The 20372-nt window shown below is 41.9% G+C and overlaps 1 protein-coding gene across 2 annotated transcripts in view; it reads left to right on the top strand.

Moving 5' to 3' along the window:
- The window catches only part of LOC126457356 (lysine--tRNA ligase), an 83831-nt gene that overhangs the window by 2390 nt on the left and 61069 nt on the right, over positions 1-20372 (top strand). For both annotated transcript variants that reach the window (XM_050093588.1, XM_050093587.1), the window contains exons 3-5: positions 7452-7617; positions 10153-10433; positions 15158-15403. In XM_050093588.1, the coding sequence (XP_049949545.1) occupies positions 7452-7617; positions 10153-10433; positions 15158-15403 (693 nt within the window). The remainder of the gene's footprint in view (positions 1-7451; positions 7618-10152; positions 10434-15157; positions 15404-20372) is intronic.

Genomic DNA, 20372 nt, shown 5'->3' with positions numbered 1-20372 from the left:
TTCTGCACCTAAAACCACAACACTTCTATTTGTGAGGGCATTTGGAAGCTCTTGTGTACGGAACCCCAATCCAACATATTCAGTCTTTATGCTCATATTGTGGAAGTCTGTGAAACAGTATGCAATCCTTTCCTACATTTGCATTTCTCAGTTGTTCTCACAGCTGTCCTGAATGGAGCTGTGGCGAAAGAATAGTCATCATCATTACTGTCTAAGCACAGCAGTCTCGTAAAGAAAAATGACCAGTACATCACAAAATTGAGTTCCTGTACTGCCATCAAAAGGCTAAAAAATAACCAGCAATACTAAAAAGCATAAAAGTACTTTCAGACAGTCATTCTATTGTGATTTGCAATGAGTCACAGTAGGCAGCTAATGACCCTAGAGATTTGTTAAGTCATCTTGTTTTACACCATGAGTGCCAAGTAAAATATTTAATTGTCATGTATATTTGGGCATAGAGCTTGTCAGTGGTACATACAGTAGAACTTTGATTTTATATTCTTCGATTTTATGTTTTTTGCGACTCTACACCATAAATTCCTAACCCTGTGAAAAACCCATAAGATCAGTGCTAAAAATTCTCCGATGTTACATTTCTTCCTAGTAAGTTGTACCTCAGTTCCAAGTTCTTACTCAATGTCTCGCTTGACTTCATCCCATTTTCTTCCTGCTGACATTTGATATGACTGAACAAGTTATAAGTGGCTCAAAAGAGATGGAATTAAGGGGATATTTTAGGCTGTTGTAGAGAGGGGAGATGTGAGAGAGGAAGTGCTGACGTAATCCACACAACTTGCAACATTTAGCTTCACTGCGCAGTTACGGTACAGTTACCACTAAGTTCCAGCAGTAATGACAAGACAGTCAATGCGAAGTGTTCCAAACCTAGCCAATATGTGATGAAGGGGCCTGGCCATTACCTTTTCTTGTGCCACTTATAACTCAGTCTCTACTTTTTGCATGTATTTGCGATGTACTATGTTCAGCAGCAATATCAATTGTCAACCTTTTAAATTCAGACACTGAGTCTCAGAAAATATGCTCACTCATAATCAAGAAAACAGCCTATTTCCAGCTAGTGAGCTCTTATTGGCTGGCGACTTGTTAAGTTACCCAAAAGCCTGCACAGCCCCCAGCCCACACTAACAAACGTAATGAGCTCACCTACTGGATCTGTCGAGAGGGGGAAGTGGCCCTCCAGTGATAGGAGTGCAAGTAGAGGTGAAAGCATTTTGTGAAGTGCTGAAAATATGATTTCCTTGCAGATTGTTATGACAGAGATGTCACATGGAAATAGAACAAGGGTTTCGCCATAGAACATTTTAAAGACTTTTGTGTGGAAATTCTGACATGATACAGTTTCAACAACTACATACCCTACTCATATATATACTTTGCACCACTTTGCAGTAAAGATTGGCAATAGTGATAGAGGGCATGAAGCAAAACTGTAGCACCTGAGCTTCCTTTCAAATTTACATTTGGCACAGTGTACAGAGCAGACTTATAATAGGCTTGTAACATTAACTGGGGAAGTAAACTCATTTTTTCATATTTTTTTCTCACCAAGCACTCACGGTGCTGAGTGTACGAAGTTTGTCTCTTAAGAAAAGCATTAAATAATAATAGCAATTGTGATAAAGTATGTCATTAAGCAGATGTCCACATTTATGCTTATGGTTTAACCACTTAGCTGCTGTTATGTTTTTTGATCTTCATTTAAGTCAACATGTTCATCATTTTTTGCTTTTTTTCTGGGTGAGCACAAAGGATGATCTCTCAAAAACATGTTTTGTAATTGTGTGTGCCAATTACATGTGATTTTGATTATGTTTTGGGGGTTTTAACGTATTCCTCAATTCTTCACTTTCCTCAAATTTGAGTTTTTTAAGTCTGGACCACACGAAAACGTAAAGTAGGGGTTTCACTGTATTACGTACTTCCATATTAAATGATGTGAATGTCAGTTGTAAGATGACTGTGATGTCAAAACTAATGTGGATCTCTGCAGTACCCAAGTCGTCATTCATAAATGTTGCAGCTATTAAATGCTGAATAGACCTATTTCCTGGTCAAATTGGATGCTACTGTTACTGTTCCATATTTCTATTCCATGATAGTAATATCCAGTGCGACCAGGAATTGTGAACATTCGACAGCTTTAACATGTACAAATGATGACCAATGAAATGCAGAGATTTTATAAATGCTGACAATGAACTCTATGCTTCAATGGCAATGAAATATTTACTTGCAGTTGATGTTCTGCAGCATCATGTCTTTTAATAAGTATTTACAAGCTGCAGAACATCAAACGTACTAGTTCCTGCTACTAGAGATTTCGTAGTCTGTCTCAAAGAAGCAGCAAGTGTCACATCCAATTTTTCCCTCACTTCGCCTCAACTCAAAGGTAGGGTGAAAGATAAGGTAAAATGTCACTGATGGGATAGCCCCATTGATTGACTGATTGATTGATTGATTGACACAGGAAGACAAAACAACAGTAGTAGTAGCCTGTGCCTGTGCTCTCCCCCACCATTGTGTGTAAATTGTCATGGACAGCATTCTCCACGCTCGCCTGCATGCCCGGTGTTTGTGAAAGAAAGGAGGATTCAAGAGTACAAAATCTTAGTTCGGCTCACCTACACTGAGGCTCGTCAAAAATATGACCGGCTCCATCCCATGTCTATTGACTTTTACTTTTGCTTCAGTTACATCCATTCCCCCTCCTCGTCACAGCCCCATCCCATTTGCCCCATGCCTTCAGCCTCCTCCTCCCTCTTCCACTCCCCCTCCCCATCATTACCCATACCCACCCCTTTGGGTGCTGTTCCCCCTCCCCCACCAGAGAAGTGCTCCCCTCCTTCGGCGGCCGCGGCTGCCGGTACTACTGGAGCTCCCTCATGGGACGCCTCTTCTCGGCACTCCCAAAAGGCGATCTGCTGCTCCACATCGGCAGCGTGATCCGCGGGCAGTGGGCGCCAAGATTGCCCGGTGTAATTCCATGCCCGTCCTCGCTGAAGTCGTCTGCCCTTCTCTTCCTTTCCAAGAGAAGACGCAGAAACACAAGAACAAGGGTGAGGCCGCTCTGGTGGCCCCTGAGGCGCAGCCTTCCCCTCCTCCAGTCAATGAACCAACAGTGTCTGACCCCACCTATATGGATATTACCCCATCCTTATCGTCAGTGATGATGGCGACTCGACGGTGTGACCGACTCTGGTCCGTTCACTTCTCATTTGGACTCCGGCTTGAGAATCCTCCAATGGAATTGTAATGGATATTTGAATCACTTTCCAGAGTTGCAGCCCCTTCTTTCCTTCTACTCTGCTGCTTGTATTGCACTCCAGGAGACCCATTTTGTCAATTCTTACTCACCCGCCCTTCATGGGTTCCACACTTTCTGTTAGAACCGAATTGGCCCCTTGTGGGCTTCTGGTGGTGTTTGCACCTTGGTCTGCAAGGACATTGTTAGTAAATGGGTTCCCCTCTATACCACTCTGGAAGCCATTGCTGTCAGGGTACATCTGACCACTCCAATCACAATCTGTAATCTCTACCTCCCACCTGACAGGCCACCCACATCCCTTGCCCTACCACCCTTCTTCAACAACTCCCTTCTCCCTTCCTGCTGCTAGGGGACTTCAATGCCCACAACCCTTTTTGGGGTAGTCATACGACTACTGTCCTGGGCAGCCTTCTCCTCTGCTCACATCCCCCCCCCCCTCCCCCCCCCCCCCCCCCAGTATTGCCACACGACAGTGTTGACGAATCTACAAAGACTTTGACTGCTACCATCCTTTCAGCAGCTGTTTCAGCAGTCCTTTCTTCCTCAGGTTTCCCCCCGTCGAAAGATGGTCCCTTGGTGGACTCCGGAAATTGCTGCAGCCGTAAAAGACCTGCCGTGCTCTTCGACACTTCAAGCGGCACCCTTCTACTGCTCTTCTTCTGGTCTTCAAACGACTCTGCACCTGAGCCCACTACCCAATCATATTTCAGAAACGGGTTTGTTGGGAACAATATGTAGCTGTGATAGGACCACACACATCCTCTTCACAAGTCTGGGCGAAACTCAGGTGAATTTTTGGCCATCATCCTCCCACCGGGGTTGCAGGAATATCTGTGCATGGTGTTGTCCTTACCGATCCTCACTTTGTAGCAGAAAATTTTGCTCAGCACCTAGCTCAAGCTTCGGCATCAGCTCAGTATCCACCCACGTTCATTCTCCTGAAAGAGTGCTCAGAACGACTGCCTTTGTCTTTTGTTTCTCGCTGCTCGGAGCCCTATAATGCCCCATTCAGTGAGTGGGAATTCGCCAGTGCCCTCGCCCTTTGTCCCAACTCAGCTCCTGGACTGGATCGGATACGTAATCAAATGCTCCAACACTTATCGGTAGCTGGCCACCATAGTATACTGACCCTCTTCCGGTGTTGAAGCCAGGGAAGCCACCTCTTCAGTTGGATAGCTACCATCCAATTAGCCTTACCAACATCCTCTGCAAGCTCCTCCAGCGCATGGTGAGTCAGAGGCTGTTTTGGATCCTTGAATTACACGACCTTTTGTCATCAACTCAAAGTGGTTTTCGCTGTGGCCGCTTAACGGTGGATAACTTGGTCCACCTGGAGTCTGCTATCCGGTCAGCTTTTGCCCATCGGCAACACATTGCAATCTTCTTTGATCTGCATAAAGCCTATGACACCACCTGGCACCACCACATCCTCACCACCCTTCACGAATGGGGCCTTTGTGGCGCTCTGCCCATTTTTATCCATAACTTCTTTTCTTGTCGCTCTTTTCAGGTCAAAGTTGGCTTCTCCTACAGCACTCCCCATCAGCAAGAAAATTGGGTTTTGCGTTGAGCGTCCGTCTCTTTCTCTTATCCATTAATAGTCTGGTGACAGCTGTATGTGTTCCTCTCTTTGTATGCTGACGATTTTTGTATCTACGTCACTTCCTCCATAATGGGTGCTGCAGAACGCTGTCTACAGGGGGCAATCTGGCGTGTTGGCGTGTGCACTCATGGAATCTCTCCCATGGCTTTCAGTTTTTGGCGGCCAAGTCATGTGTCATGCATTTCTGCCGTCACCGTACATTCCATCCCCATCCGGAACTGTTCCTCGATGACCAGCCCCTTGAGGTGGTGGACATCCATCACTTCTTATGTCTGGTCTTCGATGCCCAATTGACATGGCACGCTCATCTTCGCCAGCTGAAGAGGACGTGCTGGTCCCATCTCAATGTTCTTAGGTGTCTGTGCAATACTACCTGGGGTGCAGACTGCTCTGTTCTCCTGCGATGGTATCAAGCATTTGTCCAGTCTCGTTTAGACTATGGAAGTCCTCTCTGTGGTTCTGCGTCGCCTTCGACGTTGCAGATAGTAGACCCCATCCACCACTGTGGGGTCCGTCTTGCGACTGGTGCCTTGCGGACTAGCCCCCTACTTCGCCTTCTCGCAGAGGTGGGGATTCCACCACTGCGAGTTTTGTGCCAAGAACAACTGATATCTTATGTGCTCTGCATTCGCTGCACCCTAATTGTGGTCTCCTTTATCCAGACACGGAGATCACCCTGCCGCAGCGGTGGCCACGATGTGGGATTACCATGGCTGTCCCCATTCAGTCGCTCTTTTGTGAGCTCCTGCAATTCCCTTTACCACCTCTTTTCTCCGCTCATACATGTACCCCTCTGTGGTGCGTCTCTTGGCCACAGCTCTGTCTTGATCTCTGTCTTGATCTCTGTCTTGATCTCTGTCTTGATCTCTGTCTTGATCTCTGTCTTGATCTCTGTCTTGATCTCTGTCGATTCACAGGTTTCTGTCCCTCTGATGACTCTTCACCACCAGTTATACAGTCTCCTCAGTTCTTTTCAGGGCTCAGAAGTGATCTGCACTGATGACTCCGTAGTTGCTGGCCGCACTGGTTTTGCTTACACCTATGCGCGGCGCACGGAACTTTGTTCCTTGCTAGATGGCTGTAGTGTTTTTACTGCAGAATTGGTAGCCATCTTGTGCACACTGGACCATATCCGCTCCTGCTCAGGACTATCCTTCACTATCTGTAGTGACTCATTGAGCGATTTGCACGCTAGCGCCCAGTGCTTTCCTCGCCACCCATTGGTCATCGCTATCCAGGACTCCATTTTTCTCCTTGCTCAACGTGGATGTTTGGTGGTTTTCATTTGGACCTCAGGCCATGTTTGAATACCTGGCAATGAACTAGCCGATCGACTGGCTAAATTAGCTACTACCGGGCCATCTCTTGCTATTGGCATTCCAGAAATAGACCTTTGTTCGGCAATACGTCATCAGATTTTGGACCTTTGGAATGCAGAATGGCGCACTCTTTCTTCACTGAACAGGCTCTGGCGATTAAGGATTCTGCAACTCCGTGGCGGTCCTCCTTACCGGCCTCTGTCGTCCTATGCCGGCTCCACATTGGCCATAATTGGCTGACTCACGGTTATCTCCTCCGTCGTAAGGACCCCCATCTCTGTCATCGTGGATTGATGTTGACTGTGGCTCACCTCTTATAGGACTGTCCCAACTTAGCTGCCCTCCAACGGACTTGTAGCTTCCCAGACTCGCTACCCCTGATGTTGGCTGACACTGCCTCAGCGGCGGATCTTGTTTTACGTTTTATTCGTGATAGAGGTTTTTATTGCATTAAGGGAGAGACCTTCCACCTTATCGATGAGTAGAGGGGATGGCAGGCCCTTTTGCTCCCCCCTTTGCCCCGACTGGATTGGCTTCAACTGGGCTTGGTGGTTCAACCCGGCCCTCTGCCTTCCCATTCTTTTCCTTATGGGGTCTGTTATGTCTTGAGCGTCTCTCTTGTCTCCTGTGCTTCTCCCTTCAGGCCGCTGTCATTAGTCACTTTCTTTCCCTCACCTCTTCTTCTGCCCTTTTACTTTCTTCCCTGTCAATAGTTTATCTTTTCATGGACATTGTAGTTCCCTCTTCTAATATGGGATTTTATCGGTTTTAGTTAATCCGAGGTTGGAGGGACTGATGACCGTGTAGTTTGGTCTCATATATACACACACACACACACACACACACACACACACACACACACACTCTCTCTCTCTCTCTCTCTCTCTCTCTCTCTCTCTCTCTCTCTCTCTCTCTGCGCTTTGAGAAGTCGCCATAACAAAAATATTAATATTCTCTATAAAGATGGTACAAGACTTAATATATTTGCACCACATGTACCAACAAAGCAAAAGCTAATTTTGATACCAGTGCCATCTGTGTGCGTAACAGAGAAGTTTTCTCCTTGCCCTAAAATGACATGTGAAACACGTGTGTCATATTTCCTTTACATTACTCTGTCACAGCCTTGTATTTGATGCATTATTTGATACTGAGCATTGTGATTTTCCTCCAGTTATTGTTAGTAATTGTGTAGAAAAAATGTAACTTGGTGTAATGTTTTTTTCTATGTAATTTCCAGGAATACTTCCGTTTAAGAACACAAGCTGTTACACAATTGAAGCAAAGTGATGAACATCCATATCCCCACAAATTTCATGTTTCTATATCCTTAGAAGAGTTTGTAGAAAAATACAGTGGTGTTAATGATGGAGAAATCTTGGAGAACATCGAACTTAGTGTTGCAGGTAATTTTTTTCCCCCTTTTAATTCCACTTATTAATGAATAGCACAGTCATTTATTCATTTCTCCACTGTCGTAGATGATCTAATTGCCATAACTGATGTGTACAAATGTCAAGCCAACAATGTAGTTAAAGAAGAATGTAGATAGCACTGCCAAATTGTATGAAGGGAGAGTATAAACTGTGGCACTTTGAGCATGAAATGTTAACTGAGAAACCTGTGGCAAAGTTACTGAGATTGAGATTGTTGTAATAATAGATTTCCTTGAAACTTCCTGGCAGGTTAAAACTGTGTATCGGACTGAGACTTGAACTTGGGACCCTTGCCTTTCACGGGCAAGTGCTCTACTTGAGCTACCCAGAATGAGATTTTCAGTCTTTATAACACTTGCCCACTAAAGGCAAAGGTTCCGAGTTCGAGTCTTGGCCCGGCACACAGTTTTAATCTGCCAGGAAGTTTCATATCAGTGCACACTCTGCTGCAAAGTGAAAATCTCATTCTGGAAACATCCCCCCAGGCTGTGGCTAAGCCATGTCTCCGCAATATCCTTTCTTCCAGGAGTGCTAGTTCTGCAAGGTACGCAAGAGAGCTTCTGTGAAGTTCGAAAGGTAGGAGATGAGGTACTGGCAGAACTGAAGCTGTGAGGACGGTGTGTGAGTTGTGCTTGGGTAGCTCAAAGGTAAAGAACTCGCACGCGAAAGGCAAAGGCCACGAGTTCGAGTCTCGGTCCGGTACACAGTTTCAATCTGCCAGAAAGTTTCATATCAGCACATACTCCGCTGCAGAGTGAAAATCTCATTCTAATAGATTTCCTTGTTTGCGCTTATTGACTGGGATTGTCACGTGTTTACTAAAGGGGAACCTTGAGATAGATTTATTGAGAATCAATTCTAATGCGTTAGTTGTAAGATATTGTAAGTGACTAGACAACCCATTCAACATAATAGTATCTTAGGCCTTCTGATGCATAACAAAACATATGTTTAATTCCAAACATACAATTCCACAGAGGCTGTAAGTCTTTTCGCTTCAACAAAATTGACATATTAGACTCTTCTTGTTTAAGCTAGTATTAAAAATGGTTATGAATTATAAGAATCCATTGTAATTTAATAACAAAGTAAAAAGCTGTTAATAAAGGCACAAAAATTACAGGCACAATAGAAACCAAAATTTTGTTGATAAATCGAGGTTAAGAAACCAGAATGACTCCAAAAAGAACTATTTGAAAACTGTTAAAGAACGGAAAAAGTCTTTTTCTGTAGAGCTAGCTAAGAATATCAAGAAGCTGTGCTTATTCGCGAAATTAGTGAGTCCAATAAAATCGTCCCTTCAGTCAATCAAACAAGTGCTGAGATGAGTAGTAACAAACTGAAAATTCATTTCTTGCCATCAGCTTGACAGAATTAATTCAGGGAGACCATTCTCAAAAGCTTGTGGCCATTGTGAAGATGCAATCAAACTCGTAGATGTGGCTGTATCATTAAACTTGTTCCAAACAAAAAATTTAGACCATTAATGACAAGTGGGAACTTGTGCTAAACTGGGACTTGGACCATGACAACTACCTTGAGCATCCAGTGCTTCTCTAATTGTATTACCAGACACACCTTTTGCAGTGTTTTTAAACTTCAAAGTTCCTCAATCTCTCCAATTTCATCTCATTTACAACCACAAGGTCATAGTGAGGTTAAAATACTAAACCTACTCATTTTCATGAGGGTGCTGGACTCACTGTGTTGTAGGGAGCCCTCCATGGAGTTCAGAAGGAATTAGGAGCAGTTGGTTGCTGGTTGAAACTTTCAACCAGTGTTTGAACTTCCGTTTCTCAGTTGGAAGATTGTTGCTCGTTAAACTTAGGTATTTGCATTTGAGACCTATTTGGACACAGTTGTAACTTGTCAGGAACTAAAACAGTGTTTTCATATTTGCTCTGATGTTATAAGACCATATATTTTGTAACATATTTTTATAAGCAGAGCCTTATGCTTTGTGGGTTTTTAAATTTTGCTTGCTATTTTAGAACAGTTGTCAAAAATGTGACACACACAACAATGTGTGGTCTCTTCAGTTATTGTTATTAGTTTTGTTGTATTTTCTATGCTGTGCTATCTATGAGATTTATTTGGTATCCTTTTGATAGTTGGTAGCTTTATAGTCTCTGTTTCAATCTGCTGTTTGTGAGAAAGAACATATGGACATAAAAAATTTTCTTTTAACATCTGCATATGTAATGAAAATTCCACAGTAACCCAGAACTTTTAACTCATGATAGTTGCTGGCCTTACTTCTGACATAGTATGTGTCATGAGTGATGTGCTCTGTACTGTGGCAATTCAGTGCCTTGGTTTTATTATTGTGTACTTGAACTAATGAAATGATATATATATATATTAGTTTATGGATATCCTGCAGCCTGTCACTTTAGGCAGTTGAAGTCTTCAGCATTTATTATTAAGATATATTTTAGTTTCTCCAAGGTGTGACATTTGTGACAATTTCTCCAAAAACACTACTTTGTTTTTTCTTTCCTGCAGGACGTGTTCATGCTATCAGAGAATCTGGAGCGAAGTTAATATTCTATGACCTGAGGGGGGAAGGTGTGAAAATTCAAGTTATGGCAAATGCAAAATTGTATTCCTCTGAAGAAAAGTTCATTGAGGATACAGGTAAAATAAGACGTGGTGATATTGTTGGCTGTGTTGGGTCTCCAGGTAAAACCAAGAAGGGCGAACTCTCAATAATACCAAAACAAATTAAACTGTTGTCCCCATGTCTTCATATGCTGCCACATCTACACTTTGGTTTAAAGGACAAGGTGAGACTAAAGTAAATAGCTTTCACATGATTATAGAAAATTGCATATAGCCCTTAAAGGGGCTAGATTGTTATGAAATTTGGTGTGTAATACATTGTCACTGTGTCCATTTGTGCAAAAAGGAAAAGGTCACTAAAACTTAATGCTTTTTTTTTTTTGTAGTAGGAATGTAAACTGCTTACATAGCCACCAAATGCCATCAACTGCAGGGATATCACTCACCGTATGGTCATTCTGCTTCTGGTTTTTGTCATCATAGTGGTCTAGGGGTAGCGTCTTTGATTCATAATCAAAACGTCTTCGGTCCCGGGTTCGATCCCCGCCACTGCCTAAATTTTGATAAATAATCAGCATTGGCGGCCGAAGACTTCCGGCATAAGAAGTCAGCCTCATTCTGCCAACGGCCTTGTCAAAGAGGGTGGAGGAGCGGATAGAGGTTCAGGGCACACTCTTGTCCTAGGGGTGGGAAATTGCCCCTAAAGGTGGAAGAATCAGCAATGATCAACGACATGAGGATGCAGAAGGCAATGGAAACCACTGCATTAAAGACACGTAACGTGTATCCACAGGACATGTGACCTGTAATTGAAGAAGTGTCATGATGATCTCCATTGGCAAAAGATTCCGGAATAGTCCCCCATTCGGATCTCCGGGAGGGGACTGCCAAGGGGGAGGTTACCATGAGAAAGAGATTGAATAATCAACGAAAAGATAACGTTCTACGAGTCGGGGTGTGGAATGTCAGAAGCTTGAACGTGGTAGGGAAACTAGAAAATCTGAAAAGGGAAATGCAAAGGCTCAATCTAGATATAGTAGGGGTCAGTGAAGTGAAGTGGAAGGAAGACAAGGATTTCTGGTCAGATGAGTATCGGGTAATATCAACAGCAGCAGAAAATGGTATAACAGGTGTAGGATTTGTTATGAATAGGAAGGTAGGGCAGAGGGTGTGTTACTGTGAACAGTTCAGAGACCGGGTTGTTCTAATCAGAATCGACAGCAGACCAACACCGACAACGATAGTTCAGGTATACATGCCGACGTCGCAAGCTGAAGATGAACAGATAGAGAAAGTGTATGAGGATATTAAAAGGGTAATGCAATATGTAAAGGGGGATGAAAATCTAATAGTCATGGGCGACTGGAATGCAGTTGTAGGGGAAGGAGTAGAAGAAAAGGTTACAGGAGAATATGGGCTTGGGACAAGGAGTGAAAGAGGAGAACGACTAATTGAGTTCTGTAACAAGTTTCAGCTAGTAATAGCGAATACCCTGTTCAAGAATCGCAAGAGGAGGAGGTATACTTGGAAAAGGCCAGGAGATACGGGAAGATTTCAATTAGATTACATCATGGTCAGACAGAGATTCCGAAATCAGATACTGGATTGTAAGGCGTACCCAGGAGCAGATATAGACTCAGATCACAATATAGTAGTGATGAAGAGTAGGCTGAAGTTCAAGACATTAGTCAGGAAGAATCAATACGCAAAGAAGTGGGATATGGAAGTACTAAGGAATGACGAGATACATTTGAAGTTCTCCAACGCTATAGATACAGCAATAAGGAATAGCGCAGTAGGCAGTACAGTTGAAGAGGAATGGACATCTCTAAAAAGGGCCATCACAGAAGTTGGGAAGGAAAACATAGGCACAAAGAAGGTAGCTGCGAAGAAACTATGGGTAACAGAAGAAATATGAAAGGAGGAAGTACAAACATGTTCCGGGAAAATCAGGAATACAGAAATACAAGTCGCTGAGGAATGAAATAAATAGGAAGTGCAGGGAAGCTAAGGCAAAATGGCTGCACGAAAAATGTGAAGACATCGAAAAAGATATGATTGTCTGAAGGACAGACTCAGCATACAGGAAAGTCAAAACGACCTTTGGTGACATTAAAAGCCTTGGTGGTAACATTAAGAGTGCAACGGGAATTCCACTGTTAAATGCAGAGGATAGAGCAGACAGGTGGAAAGAATGCATTGAAAGCCTCTATGAGGGTGAAGATTTGTCTGATGTGATAGAAGAAGAAACAGGAGTCGATTTAGAAGAGATAGGGGATCCAGTATTAGAATCTGAATTTAAAAGAGCTTTGGAGGACTTAACGGTCAAATAAGGCAGAAGGGATAGATAACATTCCATCAGAATTTCTAAAATCATTGGGGGAAGTGGCAACAAAACAACTATTCACGTTGGTGTGTAGAATATATGAGTCTGGCGATATACCATCTGACTTTCGGAAAAGCATCACCACACAATTCCGAAGACTGCAAGAGCTGACAATCAGCTTAACAGCTCATGCATCGAAGCTGCTTACAAGAATAATATACAGAAGAATGGAAAAGAAAATTGAGAATGCGCTAGGTGACAATCAGTTTGGCTTTAGGAAAAGTAAAGGGACGAGAGAGGCAGTTCTGACATTACGGCTAATAATGGAAGCAAGGCTAAAGAAAAATCAAGACACTCTCATAGGATTTGTCGACCTGAAAAAAGCGTTTGACAATATAAAATGGTGCAAGCTGTTAGAGATTCTGAAAAAAGTAGGGGTAAGCTATAGGGAGAGACGGGTCATATACAATATGTACAGCAACCAAGAGGGAATAATAAGAGTGGACGATCAAGAACGAAGTGCTCGTATTAAGAAGGGTGTAAGACAAGGCTGTAGCCTCTTGCCCCTACTCTTCACTCTGTACATTGAGGAAGCAATGATGGAAATAAAAGAAAGGTTCAGGAGTGGAATTAAAATACAAGGTGAAAGGATATCAATGTTACGATTCGCTGATGACATTGCTATCCTAAGTGAAAGTGAAGAAGAATTAAATGATCTGCTGAACGGAATGAACAGTCTAATGAGTACACATTATGGTTTGAGAGTAAATCGGAGAAAGACGAAGGTAATGAGAAGTAGTAGAAATGAGAACAGCGAGAAACTTAACATCAGGATTGATGGTCACGAAGTCAATGAAGTTAAGGAATTCTGCTACCTAGGCAGTAAAATAACCAATGACAGACGGAGCAAGGAGGACATCAAAAGCAGACTCGCTATGGCAAAAAAGGGATTTCTGGCCAGGAGAAGTCTACTAATATCAAATACCGGCCTTAATTTGAAGAAGAAGTTTCTGAGGATGTACGTCTGGAGTACAGCATTGTATGGTAGTGAAACATGGACTGTGGGAAAACCGGAACAGAAGAGAATCGAAGCATTTGAGATGTGGTGCTATAGACAAGCTATAGACGAATGTTGAAAATTAGGTGGACTGATAAGGTAAGGAATGAGGAGGTTCTACGCAGAATCGGAGAGGAAAGGAATATGTGGAAAACACTGATAAGGAGAAGGGACGGGATGATAGGACATCTGCTAAGACATGAGGGAATGACTTCCATGGTACTAGAGGGAACTGTAGAGGGCAAAAACTGTAGAGGAAGACAGAGATTGGAATACGTCAAGCAAATAATTGAGGACATAGGTTGCAAGTGCTACTCTGAGATGAAGAGGTTAGCACAGGAAAGGAATTCGTGGCGGGCCGCATCAAACCAGTCAGTAAACTGATGACAAAAAAAAAAGAAGAAGTTGACTTTCTTCTTCTTCTTCTTCTTCTTCTTCTTCTTCTCTCCCTATCTCTGTCACTCTATCTATCTCCATCTCTGACTGTCTATCTCCATACATTTTTTTAAATACGCCAACTTCCTTTCCCAATTTTTCTCACACTCGTGCATTTTACTGCATTCAGCATTGGCGTGCTGTTCTCCCACCACCCGAAGTTATTCCCGTCAGTATGTCATTATTTAATTACCAGTGAGGCCACAGCCAGTCTCAGTCCATGTTGTAAATCACGTCAGCTTACTTTTGTGACAGTTTCTTATGCAAGACCATAACACATTATTTCCCCACATTTGTCAATTGACAATCTTTAACCTAACAAACTCGGTATCGGCAATATGTTAAGCCTTCAGCCGAACCCTCTTCTTCATTATTGTAGATTACTGTCAATCTTTGGCGTACCAAGGACTTTCATGATTTTGTTGTATTCCTTAAATTGTATTGAGTCTTGCTTTGATTTTATATTTAACTTGTGGCTGGGGGTTCTTAATTACTTAGCCTCATCATATGCATGCCTCATACCCATACATATTTCCTATTTCTTTTTGACTGCAAAAATAACTTATATTTTTTAAGATCCTGGCATGCTAATCAAATGTTGGAAGAGTGTAGTGTTAATCTGATTGTACTGGGATGAAGTGACAGTGATTATGGCTCTAAACTCATGCTAAGAAAGAGTGAAGATCAAATTACCATCCATCAGTTATCAAGAAGGTTTTGCACCTTACCTGAGGCAAGTGCTGGAATAATTTAGCTGAGAAACTCGTGGCCAGTGTGTTGATAGGTATTAAAATCCTACCTCCTCTTCCTCCCCCATATTTAAAGTAGACTCCAAAAATAAAACATTCTAGTTTTCGTATTCAGGCTTTCAAATGCAAGATATGACAATAAAAAGAACACGTACTGTAACATGTAGGACATCTTTAGCAAAAGAAAATTATAGAAAATATTGACCAGATGATAAAAAGTGCTGCTTCTTTCACAAAACTTCTATATGTTCGATTGGTTGTTGCACTGTGTGTGTAAATTTTCTTTTTTTCAGAACAGCTGTCCTGTACTCAGTGTTAGTAAAATCTAATTCTTGAGTTCAGGCTTGCATGTTTCTCATAACTTGTTTTTATTTTTAACAGGAAACTAGGTTTCGCCAGAGGTATCTTGATCTGATTCTGAATGAAAAAGTACGTCAGAAGTTTCATGTACGAGCACAAATTATTTCATATGTGAGGAGATTTTTAGATAATTTAGGATTTCTAGAAGTAGAAACTCCAATGATGAATATGATTGCTGGTGGTGCAACAGCTAAGCCATTTGTTACACATCATAATGAACTAAATATGGACCTGTACATGAGGATTGCACCTGAGCTTTACCTGAAGGTAAGAAGTAACAACACAGAAAAATAGATTGGAAAAATTTGTTTTCTGTGTACACTTTTACTTTATTCCATTGTAAAGATTATCCTTCTAGTACTGTTATGGTCATCTCCAATGCAGAAACGTGAAATGCCCGATATTTTGTAATATTAATTATTGATGACACAGCTATGAAAATGAACTCCAAAACAGCTTCCACTTGATCACTCATTTCCAAAATCCATAAACTCAACAATCATGGACACCTCATTGTAGTTGGTTACTGCAATCCATTAAAAGAATTGTGACTCTTGTTGACAAACACCTCCATCCAACCAGCTGCCTGTGTTCTAGACTCCCAGACACAAACCACTTCCTGCACTGTCTGTCAACCATCTCCACCCCATAATCACCTGGATCCGTACTCCTTACTGTTATTGCCACCTCCTTATACACCAAGATCCCTTACGCTCATGACCATGCAGCTGTCAGATACTACCTCCCACAGCGTCCTTTCAACACCAAACCTGTCCCCTCATTCTATAAATGTAACAAACCACATCCTCACTCATAGCTACTTCTCCTTTGAGTGGAAAATATACATACCAATTTTCTGCATGGCCAAGGGCAATCATATGGCATCCTTACATGCCATTGTGTTTATAGATCATCCAGAACAGGGGCGTCCAAGAATTTGGCTCATGAATCGTGCATTGCCATGAGTGTCATAGCGCTTGGCCTCACTGTGTGTTTCCTCCACCACTGCAGCACTCTGTCTGAGCCCTAGAAGGGGGAAACTATAAATGCACCGCATTTAAATGGCAGTGCAGTTGCACAGTGTGTTATTTGGTTTTATATTTCACAAGTTTTCGGTATTATTTAATTATTTTTTGACACACTGAAGGCATAATATAATTTTTATCTGGTGCAAACTGTCGGCATCCAGGCAGTTGCAAACAAATTCACAGATCTTCACACTCGAGTTGCAATGTAATTATGACCTAGTTTCATAATCGAAAAAAGGTCTTTCACCCAAATACATTGATTGAAATATCCCTGCTGAAATGTAGGCTCAAGATGGCTTGCCATGAAGAGCAAAAAGGAGGTGTAAGAAAATCTTCAATACACTGCTGTGCTCTGAGACTGCTGCGGTGACAACCAAAGGGGTCCTACTATGAAATGAAATGGCTCCACAGACCATCACTCGTGCTTGTCGGGCCTTACGGTGGGTGACAGTCATGTTGGTGTCCCACCGCTGTCCGGGGCATCCCCAGACAAGTCTTTGCTGGTCATCAGAGCTCAGTTCAAAGTGGGACTCATCACTGAAGACAATTCTACCGCAATAAATAGCATTCCAGGCTGAAGAGATGTCTGGAGAAGTCGTGGATGAAGTTGAAATGCCATACTGACTGTCGCCCACCTTTCAACCCGGCAACCAGGAGTGATGATCTGGGGTGCCTTTTCTTTTCACAGCAGGACCCCTTTGGTTGTCATCTGCGGTACCTGTACAGCATAGCGGTACATCAATAATATTCTAAGCCTCCTTTTATTCCCCTTCACGACAAGCTACCTTGCCTCCCGAATCCAAGGATTGCTAGCTCAGCACTTCAAGGCGCAGACCTATACCTCTCAGTGGAGAATTTGGAAAAACTAGTCGTCGTACATTGTTTTCGAATAAAATAAAAAAGCATCACAACAAAAAATTGAGTAGGGAATTCGTAGCCTAATTTATGTTACAATAAAATAAGTATATTCTGGACGGAAGTTGGAGGGGGGGGGGGGGGGTGGGCAGGGTGCAGTCAGCTCGGACAACTTCAGGCAGCCCAAAAGAATCTGTAAGAAACAAGCGAACTATAGAATGTAATGTCATCACATAACCCTTGTGCTCTCCACAAACCCGTCCCCAGTGTTCAGTATCTGAACTGGTTTTGAAAACTGAGTACCACCTGGATGACGAGATTAGGTGATTTTTTACCATTGCTAAAATTTTGAGCGTTTTTTTTTTTAATAAGAAATGCAACCATTGCCTTAGAGGTGAAATTTTTGGTGAGTAAATCATAGTGTGTTTTTATACACTGATTGTATTTAATGTTGTTTGTAACAATGTTTACCATACCACTGCCTTGTGAAAAGCTGAAATATTGCAACCTCAGAGTTCTACCTGTCTCTAAATGACTACTCCAGTGTCAACAGTAAGTTGTTATGGTAATGTAATTACGTTGTTATTGTAGTGCGTACATATTTTTAACCTACTATAACGCTAATGGATTAATCAAAATCGGTTTTCCTCTTCTTTCTTGTTACAAACTTATCCATAATTATAAACTGTTATAACAGCACACCACTAAAAACAGTTAACAGCAGTACTCACATTAAATTAAACTTCAAGTAAGAACTGCACTGATTAACAAAACAACTACTGGATTCAAGTATAGTCAACAATTTACAATGGTTGGTCTTGGTTAAAGTAGGGATAGATAATAACTGATTGTCCGATCAATATATAGATATTTAAGCCTGTTGATAGCCTTGTTGGCTGTCCATAGTGAGTATTCCTTTTTTGTCGTATGATTGAACATGAAAATACAATGACATTAAAAACCTTCGATTTGAAAGTCTGTACAGTCCACAGTTGGTGTGCCATTCAGGTAGAATCCCCATGGGCATTGAGGCAATCATTCTACTGAGACACCAGGTTGAAGATAGCTATTTGGTGAAATGTTGTGTCCTGCTACTTGAAGAAGTCTTTAACTGCATGCTGCATATCCTCATCCGACAGGAAACGTTCACCCTTCTGCGTCTTTTTTAAGAGACAAAGGTATGACAATCTCATTGAAAATGGTCAGAACTATAGAGCAGATGCTCAAATGTATTCCACTTGAATTGACGTAATGCCTGCGTTATGACATTTGCAATATGGGATGTGCGGTGTCATGGGCCAGCTGTGTTCCTTATCGCACCATTCCACAATGGTGGTTTTCAACAGACTTGCCTCACCGTATACATTCTGCATTCTCGAATGGATGTCTACCCGTGTTTGTCCTTCCATAACCAGGGTAAGAATAACAGCACATTGGTCCTGTTTGGACATGTTTGTTAATAATGTCCCCATAATTAATGTTTCCACATTTACCCCATGCCCATCAGAAAGACATGAATGCCACACTGATCCGTTGCCCACATGCCAGTGGGCATACACCCGCATCAGTGTTGCACTATGTTACATATATACTGCACCAATGCCCTCTAACTGAAACTTTGATTGTCCCATGAATCTTTCAATTTGATTACACAACAAGTAAGTCGTGTGTAATTTCATGTAGGTGACGGGAGAGAGCTGGACCCCCTGGATCCCCCCCACCCCCCCTTTGGCTACGTCCTTGCTTCCATACCAAAAAATTCACTCCTGTAGTGAGTGCCCACAAGTAGGCAAGAAATCCGTGATGTTGAAGATCTTACTAAGGCCTTCACAGACAGGCAATCACCCAAGCCTAGTTCAATGACAGATTACCAGCGCCATTTCTCACACACCAGTAGTCTGACCACCCCTAAGAACCAGCTGCAAAAGAGAACCCCCTTCATGACCTAACATTATACTGGACTGGAACAACTAAACCCTATTCTTTGCCAGCTCTTTGACTGTTTACCATGATACTTGGAATTTAGGAACATTGTATCCACAATCTTCCCAACCCTCCAAAAGTGGTCTTTGCCTGTCATGCAATCTATGCAATGTTCTTCAATCTGTTTGTTCAAAATTACTTTAGGATTAACACTTCACCAACAGCACATAGAGGCCGAGCAGAATTGCCACCTCCTGTACAGGTCTCCCACCTTATCTGACATGTCATTCAGTTTGCTTGAACTCTCAAACTACTCATTTTATAAATATGGAACTTGCATCATTGTGTTCTGGAAGAGCTGCCGTAAGCTTTCATTTTAGTTTTATTTGTGGCAACAAATTAGACTATATGTAGACAGTTTACAAAAATGCATTGTTTGATGGTGTTACCGATTTTTCGACATCCAAGAAACTTTTTTGTTATTGAAGTTATGTAAACCTATTAAAAGAATGAAATCTTGAAAATACATCAAATTTTCATCTACTCCAATTCAGAACTCATTCTGAGTTATCTAACGTGACATAATTTCAGTTAAATATGTCCCCCAGTGGTGTGCTTCGTACTAAGCGGTCACCTATATGGTATCGTAAAGAGAAACAAATTGCTTGGTTGATAATTAACCTGTTATTAACTTTGTTGATCCATCATATTTATTTGTAATGTGACAAAAGTATAAGATTTAGTCGTTTGTATCACATTGAGAAAATGTGTCACAAAAATGGCAACCAGTATTGGGAGAAAGATCAAAAGTGGTATTAAAAAAAAAAAGACCTTATTTCAGTAGTGCAATAATTATGTTGTAAACAAAAATACTTATTTTCAAACAAGAATGGAATATGAGAATATTATGAAAAGCTATATAGCGGAGATGCTGAGTCGCAGACAGGCACAACTGTGAGAAAGTAAGCTTTCCGCCAACAGTGCCTTCATAGGAAATAGAATACACACACACGTGCATGTTCAGCAGCCAGAGATTCCGGTCACGTGTGAATTGTGTTTACACGTGTGTGTGTGTGTGTGTGTGTGTGTGTGTGTATTTCTGAAGGCCTTGTTGGCCGAAAGCTTACTTACTGAAATTCTTTTTGTTGTGCCAGTTTGTGACTCAGCATGTCCGCTATATTGTGAGTAGCAACTATCCTTTTTTGTAATATTTATTTTGTACAGTATAGACAGAATTCTTGAGACAGGCTTCATTTGGAGTTAGTTAAAATTTCAGAGCTTACAAAAATGTAATTTTCATATGTAGCTGTTGCACACTTCAAACATACAGCTGAATCTGTCTGTACTGCATTTCTATGGCGATAAAGAGAAAAAACTCCACTGACATCACTCTTGTCGCTAGACAGATGCTTGTAGTATCGCTATGACTG

The sequence above is a fragment of the Schistocerca serialis genome, chromosome 2 (genome assembly GCF_023864345.2).
Source record: "Schistocerca serialis cubense isolate TAMUIC-IGC-003099 chromosome 2, iqSchSeri2.2, whole genome shotgun sequence".
Taxonomy (NCBI): Eukaryota; Metazoa; Arthropoda; class Insecta; order Orthoptera; family Acrididae; genus Schistocerca; species Schistocerca serialis.
Note: the sequence above shows the minus strand (reverse complement) of the source record. Positions and strands in the feature narration are given on the sequence as shown.